The sequence below is a fragment of the Ambystoma mexicanum genome, chromosome 7p (assembly GCF_040938575.1).
Source record: "Ambystoma mexicanum isolate Mex_15411 chromosome 7p, UKY_AmexF1_1, whole genome shotgun sequence".
In the NCBI taxonomy this organism is placed as follows: domain Eukaryota; kingdom Metazoa; phylum Chordata; class Amphibia; order Caudata; family Ambystomatidae; genus Ambystoma; species Ambystoma mexicanum.
In genome coordinates, this window is record NC_090939.1 from 948,945,405 (window position 1) to 948,958,120 (window position 12,716).

The 12,716-nt window shown below is 45.2% G+C and overlaps 1 protein-coding gene across 1 annotated transcript in view; it reads left to right on the forward strand.

Annotated features, from left to right (window-relative positions):
* Positions 1-12,716, forward strand: part of LOC138526476 (organic solute transporter subunit alpha-like) — a 428,149-nt gene that overhangs the window by 191,866 nt on the left and 223,567 nt on the right. Inside the window, exons 2-3 of the mRNA XM_069637290.1 lie at positions 1,074-1,225; positions 1,329-1,402. Of these exons, the coding sequence (XP_069493391.1) occupies positions 1,074-1,225; positions 1,329-1,402 (226 nt within the window). The remainder of the gene's footprint in view (positions 1-1,073; positions 1,226-1,328; positions 1,403-12,716) is intronic.

The window sequence follows — 12,716 nt, forward strand, 5'->3', positions numbered from 1 at the left end:
TGCAAAGTGACCATATGCTCCAATGATGCCCACACAACATCAGAATTCTAGGCATCCTATGAACCTACTCACACCCTGGCCGAAAGAACCCAAGCCCACCACCCGAGGTTGGAGGGAAGAGGGAGTTGGGTGGGGGGGAGTTGATACTGTTACTGTTAAATTGTTTTTCCATATGTAAACCCTATAAAACATACGTTAAAAAAAATAACCAGAACATTTCATGCGGATTCATAATCAACATATTTAATTTCAGTACATAATAATTAACTTACTTATAGTTTATTTGTGTATATAGAACTGACATATGAACAAAGTTTATCTGAAATAATATCTAAATTATATATTGGTTAGTAACATTTTTCAATAGTTGGCAAGCTCTTGTACATTTATCCCTGCTACCATTAAGTCTATTTTTATTTGCATAATATTCTACAAAAGAAACCACCTGAACCTGAGTAGGAGTATACTCAATCCTACATTTGTTCATATCAAAAAGTTGATATAGAATGCTTTTGACTTAGAATTATACTTTTGAAATTAATTGCACCTTTTCTGTTTTCTTAATTTGTAATATGTTTCCACTGTACCCGCTTCTACACAATTTGGTCTCCTTCGAGCAGAATAACTTTTAGCCAAAATGCTGGGTAACCTGAGCACTTAGGTCTGATTTAAGTGCACAGATAACCTGCCAACATTATTTGTGAAAATAAATGAGGGCTAAGCATTTTTTTTTCATTCTTCTACATGGCATTCCACTGTCAGCATCCATTAGTCCATATCTGTAAACCAACTACTTGCCTGTAATATACAACTTATTGTACATGGCTCAATCATAAGGAAATTATACTTTTTCAGACATAAATTACACTTGCACTGATGAACTTCTTGTTAAATTTAACTAAGAGTCAAGGCACTATGCTTCTCTGAATAAGATAACAATATTTACAATTTGCCACATTCACAAAATATGTTTGCAGTGTTATTTACAAATGCATAAATCAAACATTAGTTTGCAGTGTTATTTAGCAATCCTTAATGGAGCAGTAACCTTTATTTTTTTTATTATTTTACAGACCTCGACCTTACAGGCATATTTCTGTTCACGATCCTAACTTTGATGACCCTGGTTGCAAATTTAGTTTTTGTGGAAGAAGTTCATTATATCTACAAAAAAATCCCATCCTCCAAAAGATCGCTCTTTGTATGGGTAAATGCAGCAGCTCCAGTAAGTGACCAGAAATCATGAAAATAGATGAAAAATATCTGTTTCGAACGTAGATTAAGGATGATACCCTGAGCAAACCTGTTCTTGCACATGTTCTCTCTAGGTGATTGCCAGTACATCGTGTATCGGGATGTGGATTCCTCGGGCATCCATGTTTACTGATTTTACAGCAGCTGTGTAAGTATATTTTATATTTTTCAAAATTATAGTAAGCAAGTGATGCCATTATGAACATACTTCTGACTTGAAATCACATATCGGAACACAAACATAGAGCTGAATATGCTGTGTTATGTTATTGGTTTTATATATTGCTGCTGAGATTTTCGTGTTTTTTTTGCTACTACCATTTTCATGTTTTTCAGTTTTGGCTATTAGATGGTGCTGAAAGCTTTAAATTAAAATTAAAATACGAGTTTTAAAATAAGAGCTTCAATTAGGAGATGTGAATGATGGTCTGCAATGCTTTTCAATGGAGATTACATATGAGGATGGATACATAGGCTTTTGGTGGTGTTTGGTTATGTGTCCCACCCATTTAACACCAATTTCTATGTCAAATCTACATAATTTCCCACCCATTCCTACACATTCTCACCCAAATCCGCACCCCTTACCCTGCATTTGTTTTGTGTGCTGAATTTGGCAGCCATTTTTACTTATAAAATGGCAGCTGTTATATGTCAATGTTTCTAAAAAGTTATTTTACTTGTTTTTTATTTTTAAAAAATGTATACTAATGCTTTTAAGTTATTTAATATATATGTATTTTGTATTAAAAATAAACAACGTACTATTATAAATACATTTTGTTGCAAAATGACACTGAAAAGGTGCATGTACTTAGTTGTGGGTGTTGGTTTAGTGTTTTGCAATGTAAGCAGTACCTGATTGAATGTGCAGTATGTTAGTGATGTCAATATGATGTGAGTGGGTGCAGAGTGCATGCTTTTTTCCACAAGGTAGCCATTTGATTTTGATTCACTGAATCCTGGTTGGCAGCCGAGCAGGGCTCTACAGAATGTGGTGCGAGTGAACCCGAGCTTTCAATATCATTTCCACAACCTTCACTATGCTCCATTGAGACTGCACCATATTGGTCACCTTGCAGTAGCAACAACAGCAGCAGAGGAGGGCTGGGGTTCCAGGAGCCTCCCTCTGTCGGTTCTCCAGCTGCTCCAAGAGGCTGGAGAGTGACAAACCTGCCGCCAAGTGTCCCCGGCTTGCAGAATCCCTGCCGCCCAACAGCAGCGGCTACCTAGTCTCATCCCCTCCAAGCCCAACGTGTCCACTGGGCTCCCCAGCCAACTAGAGCTGCCAACAGGAGCCCACCTGCATCCCCAACTACCTGCTGCTGCTGCTGCAGCTGAAGGGGCGGGAGAGCATGTGCTGGGCTATGGAGCTGCTCAGTGGTGTCGAGCTGCAGTGCAAGGTAAGAACCATGCACCATTCAGTGTCACTGATGTATCAATTCATACCCGTGTTAAACAGTGACAACAGCACAGGTGTGTGCTATGGAAAAGTGTGCCCTTCTAGAAATTCAATGTATCCACATTCAGATATTTTCTACTGGATGAATTTGCTGGCATGTGTTCATTTTGACCTATGCTCAGCTGGACCAGGAGAAATACTAGCAATTCCAGATGTGTATTGTACTGCCTATTGGTGTCTAGCATTTGTTTTTTATTTACTCTGTAGAATTATTGTTTTTCCAGGGTATAAATAGTACAGTCCAAATACATTTAGGCTTTAGATCCAGTAGAAACCATTCGTAACCAGACAACTGGAATGTTCACAAGGGTGGTCTCCCCCCCACCCCCGGCGGAGTCTGCTACAGTAATAAAATATGGCACCAAATATCTCATTTGGTAGAGTTGTGAGTAACAGATGTCAATATTGACCAACTCACCGGTACTCATTTTAACATCCACAGAATGATAAAAGGTTGAGTGGGCCCGTTGTTTCAAGACTTGCCCTCACAATTTCTCAAAATGTGTTTACCGACCCAAGTACTCCCAGAAAGCGTGCATTAGATGCGCTAAGAAGTGCGGAAGCGAGTGGAATGTTCAGTTCGATGCTTACATCGTTTAATATTTGTCTTCAATTGGGTCTTTATAATTTTGGATAGCATAGATGGGATCCCTTTTCAGGGTTCTATGTGGATGCCGTTCATTGCCTGAAAACACATCCCTTGCACAACTCACCACAGCAGGTGTCCAACCCTTGGCACTGCCCATGCATGTTTATGTCTGATTTGCTGTAAAATGCAGCTTCGTGGGTTTTACTGCCCTTTAAGACAGAGGGATGGGATATTTATATGTAAAAATATTGTGTTCAGCATTGTTTATAAAAAGGTACTGCCTAGTAACCCGGGTACGGGGATCGATAACAAAAGAGAATGTATATAATATGAGCTCCCAACCTGCCATAAAACCCACCCACAAACTGCAGAGCGGTCATTCGGTATTTCAGTGTTGGACGTCTCCGACATCCAATCAAGCGGCCGTAGCATGTGAACGGACCCTGAGAAGGCCTTCTGTGACGCTATTGGGAGATGTGGGAATTCAAAGCCTATTTGCTAAATGGAACTTCCAGTGGCTGGCGTGGCTCGAACTAGTAATGCCCTGCTTTGCGTTTGCAGCGGACCCTGCAGGTGAGATCAGCACGCTTTGCAGTCAAGAGCATATAATAATAATAATTGAATAATAATAATGTAGCATTTATATAGCGCTACGAACCTTCAGGTATCTGAGCGCTGCTTATCACCCGCGGTGTGTGGTGCTCATGTGGTTCTCCCTATGCAATCTGAGCCCTGGCCTGCTACTGATGAAAGCAAGCAGTGTGTGCCAGGGACAATCCCTACAAATATTGCAGGCGCGGGTACACAATGATGCTGTGGTCATGGCTTTGGGGGCTTAGACAATCCACAGTAGTACACAGAGATACTAGCCTCATTGGGAATGGAAGTGTCCTGTAGCTCAGCTGTTGCTAAAATGTCAGGGAGTTGTGCTTGAAGCATCATGGTACCAAACTTCTGTCCTGTGTTTAGAGCCAACCATCTCTCTGTGACTAGCGAACAGTGACATTTTGATGAATTGGAGTATTCGCAGACATCAGACGTCTTGTTGTCTGTTTGAATTCTTTCTGTATACATCACTATTATTTTTAAAATTGGCACTTTACTACAGAGCTTCATCATTTGTTATCCGTGTGAATGTTTTCAAGCCATGTTATAAAATCGTTATAAATTACCTTGTGCGCATACAGTTATGTCTAGTTCTGCATAATATACCAGAGCACCGTCAGCTTTTCTGATGTTACTGCCTGCAGCAGAGGTCATTAGTTTGTTCTGAACAAGGGTAGTAAGTGGCCAGCGGAAACTATGTTGTCAAATTTTGGCAATGGGCGAGTGCAGGCAGTGTTTTGATCATGTAATATGATGAGGTAAGTCATGCGTTCTGACAAGGCATCGCACAAAAACAACGTTGTGTGCAAGAAGTCTGTCCCATTGAACAAGTTCACTCATGTTCCCCTTTTTCTTGGGCATTTTGCATTTTTGGCAATTGGCTGCTCCCCAACTCACTCCACACTTTGTTTACCCAGCAGGTGTGGCCAGTCTAGGCAAGGGGCTCTCTGGGTGCTGCATGCCACAGCGGATGGGTTCCGCTAATTGCAATTGTGTGCCCTCTGGCTGGCAGCAGACCGCTTTAATCCCCTGGTGCACTGGCAATCTAGAGCAGGTTTAGAAATTGGCCTTTTCAGCCCCTGAAATCGGGATCTGTCTGCCAAACTTCTCATTCTCTTGCACACCCGCGCCGCTTGTCGCATCCTCCTTTGCACCCTTGTGCCTATCAATTTAAAATGCAAAGAACGGCTGGAAATAACAAAACTATTGGCTTTGCCAATGCTTATTTTTTGTCGCTTTGGGGCCTAGAGCAGACAAAGCCGGTTTTGGTCATTAGGAGCAGACCGAGCAGTGCTATAAAGTACCGGTCTGAATTGACAGGCAGCACGTGACAGAATTAATTTGTGGGCTTTCTGTAAAGCGCATATTCCCAAGAATCTTCACTTTAGTTCTGGTGATCTTTATTTTATTTATTGTGCATTTGTAAGGCGCTTGTACAAGAAATTGTGTTTCAAAGCGCCCACAGGGCAAGGGGGAAAGGGAACATGGGAACAACAGGTGGATAGAAATAAAACTGGTGGACAGGAAAAATGTGGTCCTAGAAGGCCTTGTGGAAGTGTAGAAAGAGAGAGGGGGAAGGGAAGGGGGTAAGTGCTGGGAGAATCCACAGAGGGGGAAGTGCCATGAGTAAGCCAGTTGCAGGCAGCAGGTAAGTGCATGGCAGAGATCTCTTGGTAAGTAGTGATCTCCTGCTAATACAGTAAGTGCAGGCCTGTGAGGCAACACAGGCCAGCGGATGCCCGAAAAGGCAAGTGCTGGGTGAGGGTGGAGGCTGAAGGCAATTGGGAGGGAGGCCAGGACCTGGAGGACACATAATGGCCCTGGCCACCAATCTCAGCAACAGTGGGGTTTAGCACGGGAGGGAGAGAGGGAAGGCAGAGGTGAAGATGAGAGTCGTGAGGAGCTTCTGGAATTTGAGGCGATCCGGCTCAAGGCGGAGAGGAAAGGGCAGGCTGTTCCAGAGGAGGGAGTCAGCCGAGGAGAGAGAACAGCCACCAGCTCGCTTAGAGAAACGGTTGACGTGCAAAGAGTTGTAGCCGGAGGAGCAAAGGGATATGCAGGGAGAGAATTTAGTGAGAGCAAGTTATAGATAGCGTGGTCCCTAGCCCTAGAGAGACTTGTGGCTAACGCAGAGGGATTTGAATTTAATCCTTGCAGCAACTTGGAGCAAGTGAAGAGATTTTAGGGCTGGAGAGGCACGGTGCCTGAGCGTGAGGCCAAGGATGAGTCTTGCCTGTAGAAATGTATTTACCTACTTTCAGAAAACAGAAGTAAGGAACATTACCTTCCATCCACTCTAGTTTTGTCATGGTCCTTACAAATGAAGGCTCCCTGACTTCCAGATAGAAAGCAACAAAGTTGTCTAAACTTGATTGACATTTTCCTTTACTCTCTACGGGGAGTATACAACGCTGCCCCTCTTTTCCCTTTGCTTGTGTTTTTCTCATCTCAAAGACAAGAGCAACAAAGAACCCGGTACCAGGCTTTCACCAGTTCCAAGTACGTTCAAGGAAAGGTACAAAACGGATGAGTTGTTTGCGAGTTGCGACTCTATAACCATCTCTTGTGCTCCCACAGACCCCTCTCTGTGGAGGTACTGTTGTAGGCTACTGATGTCATTCACTTTCCCAAATTCCTCATGCAGACCATGCAATAGGTCAATGCCAAGTTTACAACAGTAATGTGACTTAAGCCCCTACTGTGCTCGTGTGTCAGTTAAGTGTGATGTGACACGTGGGAGATGTGTCATCAGGCCAATAAAAGGGCTGAGCGGCTTCCCGCGCAGCAGTCTTTTACCACCATGACTCCTGCCTCCAGCATGTCATTTAGCGCGGCACAAGTGCTGCGCACGAGGCAGTGAGCCTGCCCAGCAGAGGCCTCTACCACCAGGGCCCAGGACCACAGGGCCCCTTTACAACTGATGATGAGGATGGGATCCGGTACCCCGCCGATCCCGAATATGAAGGGCCAGGCCGGTCCTGCCATTCGACACGCTTGCCCCCAGAGGTGTTTGCGCCTGGCCAAAAGGGGAAACATCCTTGCCCCTACCAGGATGCTGCCCCCCCCCGTGCCTGATAAAACTTGCTACTGCCTGAAACTGTAGCATGGCACTACTGGCCCTGAGAGCCCCCACACCCACTGTCAGCCTCCCCGATGTGTGTGATGCTGCTTCTGAACTGCTGGCCTCCCCTGCGCACCAAAGATATGCCAGCCTCCCCGGCATACAATGTATAAACTGCTCCGCCTGTGGGATCCTGCCCAGTGTGCGGCCCCGACTGCTGCTGGGGATGGCTCCTGCCTGTGGGAGCCTGGACAGGGCTGAGCTGCCAGTCTGCTAGCCTGTCCTGGCGGCTTGGGTTTGCCGCCATCAATAAACATTGTAGGGGCTGCCTGAGGCATGGCCTCTGTCCCACAATGATCGCTCCCTCCCAGGGAGTGAGAGCGGTGTGTCCACTGTGAACGAAATGAAGTTCCCGCCCGGGGCCAAGCGAGAGCGGAATTCACCACAGAACTGGTGTTGTGGGCGAGTTAGTCGGAAAGGGATAAGTGGCCTCACTGTTTTGCTGCTGCCAGAGAGGAAGCATGATCGTGGGCCCCCCCCTAACCAGGGTAGGAAGTACCTCCGGCCTGGGGGAGTAACAAAAGTACTGAAGCGGCTGCATCCAAGCGGGAACAGGCAGTGCAAGGCTGCGCAGAACAAGGGGAAAAGGGAAAGTGCAGCAGCCCCGCTGTGACAGGCGACGGGGGCCACGCTACAGGAAGGAACACTGCGTGGTGCTGCCCACACCCCTCCCGCGTAGGACAGAAGAAGCGGCGGGCGGGGACCTGACCAAGGAGAGCAGCGACCCTACTCTGCCTGCCATGTCCCCACCCGGCCGCGGCTTTCCTGGAGGGAAGGACTTGGGTGGCGGGGATCTTTGTAAGTGTTGGCCAGGGGGGAAGGTCTCGAACACCCTCAACCCCATCTAGCAGCCCAAGAGCGTGGACACCCAGCATGTCCCACCGTCCCCATGACGAACACTGCCTCGAAGAGACGATCAGAGGAGAGGCCTCTGCCACAGCCATAAAGGCGGACCGCCAGAGTAGGAGACCGGACTCCCTGCAACCAACCTGCACAGCAGATGTAGGCCCCGGTGTGTCAAGGCGCAGCTTTGCCTGCTTTGGTCGAAGTAAGCGGGAGCAGACAGGAGCGGTGCTCCTCTACTTTTTAAATTAAGTTTTACAGCTCCTATACTTTTATTTTAAAAAGAAACCGTTCCGGAATGGTTTCGTTTTAAAATAACAGTGCATGAAGAGGTTGAAACTTGCACTTTCAGTGCACTGCACTGAACATTCCCTTAAACAGCAGCCTAATGTGGTTGGGGGTTTGTATTGTGTGTGGGAGAGGGCAGGGCGATGGGGTTTGTGAGGAGCGGGGCAGGCTAGCAGGGAACATAGGTCCACTACTTCTTTTCTTACACTTCGACCACTGCAGTTTCGCCACAATATAGCAGGCTAATAAAGTGTGCCTGGGTGCGCTGCTGACTCTCAGCGCCCCAATGGTCTCGTTACCAATGTATGGACTATTCCTTGTAAATTAAAGTTTGTTGCATGTGTGATGTCTTTGGCCCATGGCCACAATAGTTGGACTGGACTTGCTTGACAATGCACATGTAAATGGTCAACACATTTAATGGTCTGTGTGTCACGTTATGGTTGTCGTTATTTTGTGTTATAACCCTGGCATGGGATGTTGTGACTTAAGCCCCTTCTGGGCTTCTGTGAAAGTCACGTGTGATGTGACATGTGGGAGATGTGCCATCAAGGCAATAAAAGGTCAGAGCAGCTGCCCGCTCGGCTGTCGTTTACAGTCACGACTCCTACCTACAGCATGTCCTTTAGTGCAGGGCCAGCGCTGCTCATGAGGCAGTGGGCCTGCCCAGCAGATCCCTACACCAACAGGGCCAGGACCACAGGGCCCCTTAACAAGTACTCCCATTGTCTTGAAAAAAAGTGATAATTTTCCCAGTGTGCCAAATGTCTACTATATTACCCAATTTGGGTCATTGCCTGTTTTTTGTAGTGCTTTCCAAATACACCAGTTCCACAATGATTTCTTTTTTATGCATATATTTTATTCATTCCATTTTTGAACTAGTATTTCTCTTGCTCTCTACACGTGTTTCACTACTGTTATTTGAATGGATCGTCAGGAGAGCTTCTACATAAACCAAAACACAAAAATACGTAAAATGAAATAATAATCAAAAATTGGAGCATTAAGCATTTTTATAATTCCTCCATATAGTTTTCCATATGTATTTATGTTAAGTCCCAATGACTCACCCTGTTTTTCTTTCATTCAGTTTCCAGCTAAAGGAATATTTGAAGTCGTACCAGTTTTCAATATCCAACTTTTTTTGAGAATCATAGGTGGAAGAAACCTAAAATGAAAATTGCAACTAGTTTTTTCACATCATTGGTGTGTTTCCCACCTACTCTGCTATTTGCAATTTGTCATAACCTAGTGGCCCAGTTATAGGCTAGATTTGATGCTGAGCAAAATAAAAGGGATCTACTCTATAGATCAACTACACTTAACTTATTTCAAAGTGCCAAGTTGATCCACTTGTCCCCCAGCGTGTGCTGCCATTCCGCGATACACACGGGAGATCAAAATGGCAGTCATTTATTTACTTGGCGTCATGACATCATCGCGTGTTCATGGACGATGGCATAATTGCGTGCAACTTCCAGTGGCCATCTTGGTTTGGCCGCAGTGTGATAGATGGATTAATGTTGCTCTGCTTACCTTTGAATGTAAAATCTATCCGCGATCAAGTCATCATGCTTGATGTGCTTTATTATAAAGTCTGTGTTTGCCCTAATTATTTACCCTAATCTATCAAAATGGCCTATCATTGAGTTTGCATTTAAATATTCCAACCTTTATTTTGTAGCTGATTTATATACCATTTTAATTTGGATTGTGCTACTTTGCTGCTAAGCTTTAGTGTACACTATATATAGGTTTCTTTTCTGTCCTATTTCATAAACCATGATTAGATAACATTCACTTTTCAGAGTATACCAACAGAAGTACATTGTTTCATTTAAAACCAGTTTGCGATCAATTAACAGCCAATTGGACATCTCATTTTCACTGTTTAGGCCAGCTTGGCATGTGTCCATCACACATCCATTTGCACATCTGTTTAGGTCCTTTCACTTCAATGAGATAATTCACCACCCTGACCTTTTCTAGCACACAGTAAGTCCCAGTCCACTTGTCCTGAAGGTCACTGGGTTTGATAGGCTCCATAATCCACACCCACTGGCCTGGAGAATAGACTGTCACTGTGGCCTTCTCGTCGTGCCAGTGCTTCATCCCAGTGCTTCATCGCTGTCTGTCTTCCCTCTGTTCCCCCTGCCTTGCCTCGTCGCGCCTTGAAACACTTGTTTATAGGCGCGTTATAAATGCCATATCATAACAGCCCCTGACTGGCCTTTAGGTTCTTTGTCAACTGCTCCATGTACTTTGCCATTCTAGTTAAGAATTAGTGACAAGGCGCGCACTCTGTTGCCAGTCAAGTTTTCCTGCATTGACTTCTCCTCCAAACGCACGTTTTCATGACTCCATCAATCTTCAGGGAGGCTGTGTTTCTTTACCTTTTCAGGCGTGTCTTCATTTGCTTTTCGGGTGTAGCAGGTTAATTGACTATAGTGTCTCTAAGGATTCTGGTACTTGTATTTTTCGCACTTAATTTCTCTTGCAGGTGACTGGAAACAACTCCCTCCATAGCACAAATCTTACCCTTGATAGGGGGAGGGGGAAAGCCATGTTTGTGGCTCTTCATTGTAAGGCATGATGGCCCTGGTGCTGCACGCCTGAAAAGGAAAAGAAACACAGCCTCCCTGATGATTGATGCAGCCAAGAAAACGTTTGGAGGAGAAGACAATTTGTTGGTACAGCAGGAAAACTTGACTGGGAACCAGAGTGTGCGCCTTGTCATCATTTTATACACTGTTCCAGGAGTCCCAGGCTCAAGAGGCTGCAGCATCAGGGCCATCATGCCTTACTATGGAGAGCCATAAATATGGTTTTCCCCCTCCCCCTATCAAGGGTAAGATTTGTGCTTTGGAGGGAGTTGTTGCCCAGTCACCTGCAATTGAAAAAAGTGTGAGAATACAAGTACCAAAATCCTTAGAGACATCAATGTGAATTAACATGAAACACCTGAAAAGGAAATCCAACTAGACATGCCTGAAAAGGAAAAGAAACACAGCCTCCCTGAAAAGGAAATCCAACTAGACATGCCTGAAAAGGAAAAGAAACACAGCCTCCCTGATGACTGATGGAGTCAAGAAAACGTTTGGAGGAGAAGATAATGTGTTGCTACAGCAGGAAAACTTGACTAGGCACCAGAGTGTGCGCCTTGTCATCATTTTTTACACTATGTTCCAGGAGTCCCGGGCTCAAGAGGCTGCAGCACCAGGGCCATAATGCCTTACTATGGAGAGCAATAAACATGGTTTTCCCCCTCCCCTTATCAAGGGTAAGGTTTGTGCTTTGGAGGGAGTTGTTGCCCAGTCACCTGCAATTGAAAAAAGTGTGAGAATACAAGTACCAGAATCCTTTGAGACATCAATGTGAATTAACATGAAACACATGAAAAGGCAATGCAACTAGACACGCCTGAAAAGGAAAAGAAACCAGCCTCCCTGATGATTGATGGAGTCAAGAAAACATTTGGAGGAGAAGACAATTTGTTGCTACAGCAGGAAAACCTGACTGGGAACCAGAGTGCGTGCCTTGTCATCATTTTTTACACTATGTTCCAGGAGTCCCGGGCTCAAGAGGCTGCAGCACCAGGGCCATAATGCCTTACTATGGAGAGCAATAAACATGGTTTTCCCCCTCCCCTTATCAAGGGTAAGGTTTGTGCTTTGGAGGGAGTTGTTGCCCAGTCACCTGCAATTGAAAAAAGTGTGAGAATACAAGTACCAGAATCCTTTGAGACATCAATGTGAATTAACATGAAACACATGAAAAGGCAATGCAACTAGACACGCCTGAAAAGGAAAAGAAACCAGCCTCCCTGATGATTGATGGAGTCAAGAAAACATTTGGAGGAGAAGACAATTTGTTGCTACAGCAGGAAAACCTGACTGGGAACCAGAGTGCGTGCCTTGTCATCATTTTTTACACTATGTTCCAGGAGTCCCGGGCTCAAGAGGCTGCAGCACCAGGGCCATAATGCCTTACTATGGAGAGCAATAAACATGGTTTTCCCCCTCCCCTTATCAAGGGTAAGATTTGTGCTTTGGAGGGAGTTGTTGCCCAGTCACCTGCAATTGAAAAAAGTGTGAGAATACAAGTACCAGAATCCTTGGAGACATCAATGTGAATTAACCTGAAACACCTTCAAAGGAAATGCAACTAGACACGCCTGAAAAGGAAAAAAAAACAGCCTCCCTGATGATTGATGGAGTCAAGAAAACGTTTGGAGGAGAGGACAATTTGTTGCTACAGCAGGAAAACTTGACTGGGAACCAGAGTGCACGCCTTGTCATCATATTTTAGACTATGTTCCAGGAGTCCAGGACTCAAGAGGCTGCAGCACCAGGGCCATCATGCCTTACTATGGAGAGCCATAAACATGGTTTTCCCCCTTCCCCTATCAAGGGTAAAATTTGTGCTTTGGAGGGAGTTGTTGCCCAGTCACTGTCATGATGCCTACCCCCGGGCATCCGGACCAAGCCCATCAGCCCCGGGAGCAGGCATCCAGATATTTATTAAAACCCCAGCAGCCCCAGCTAGGGGCT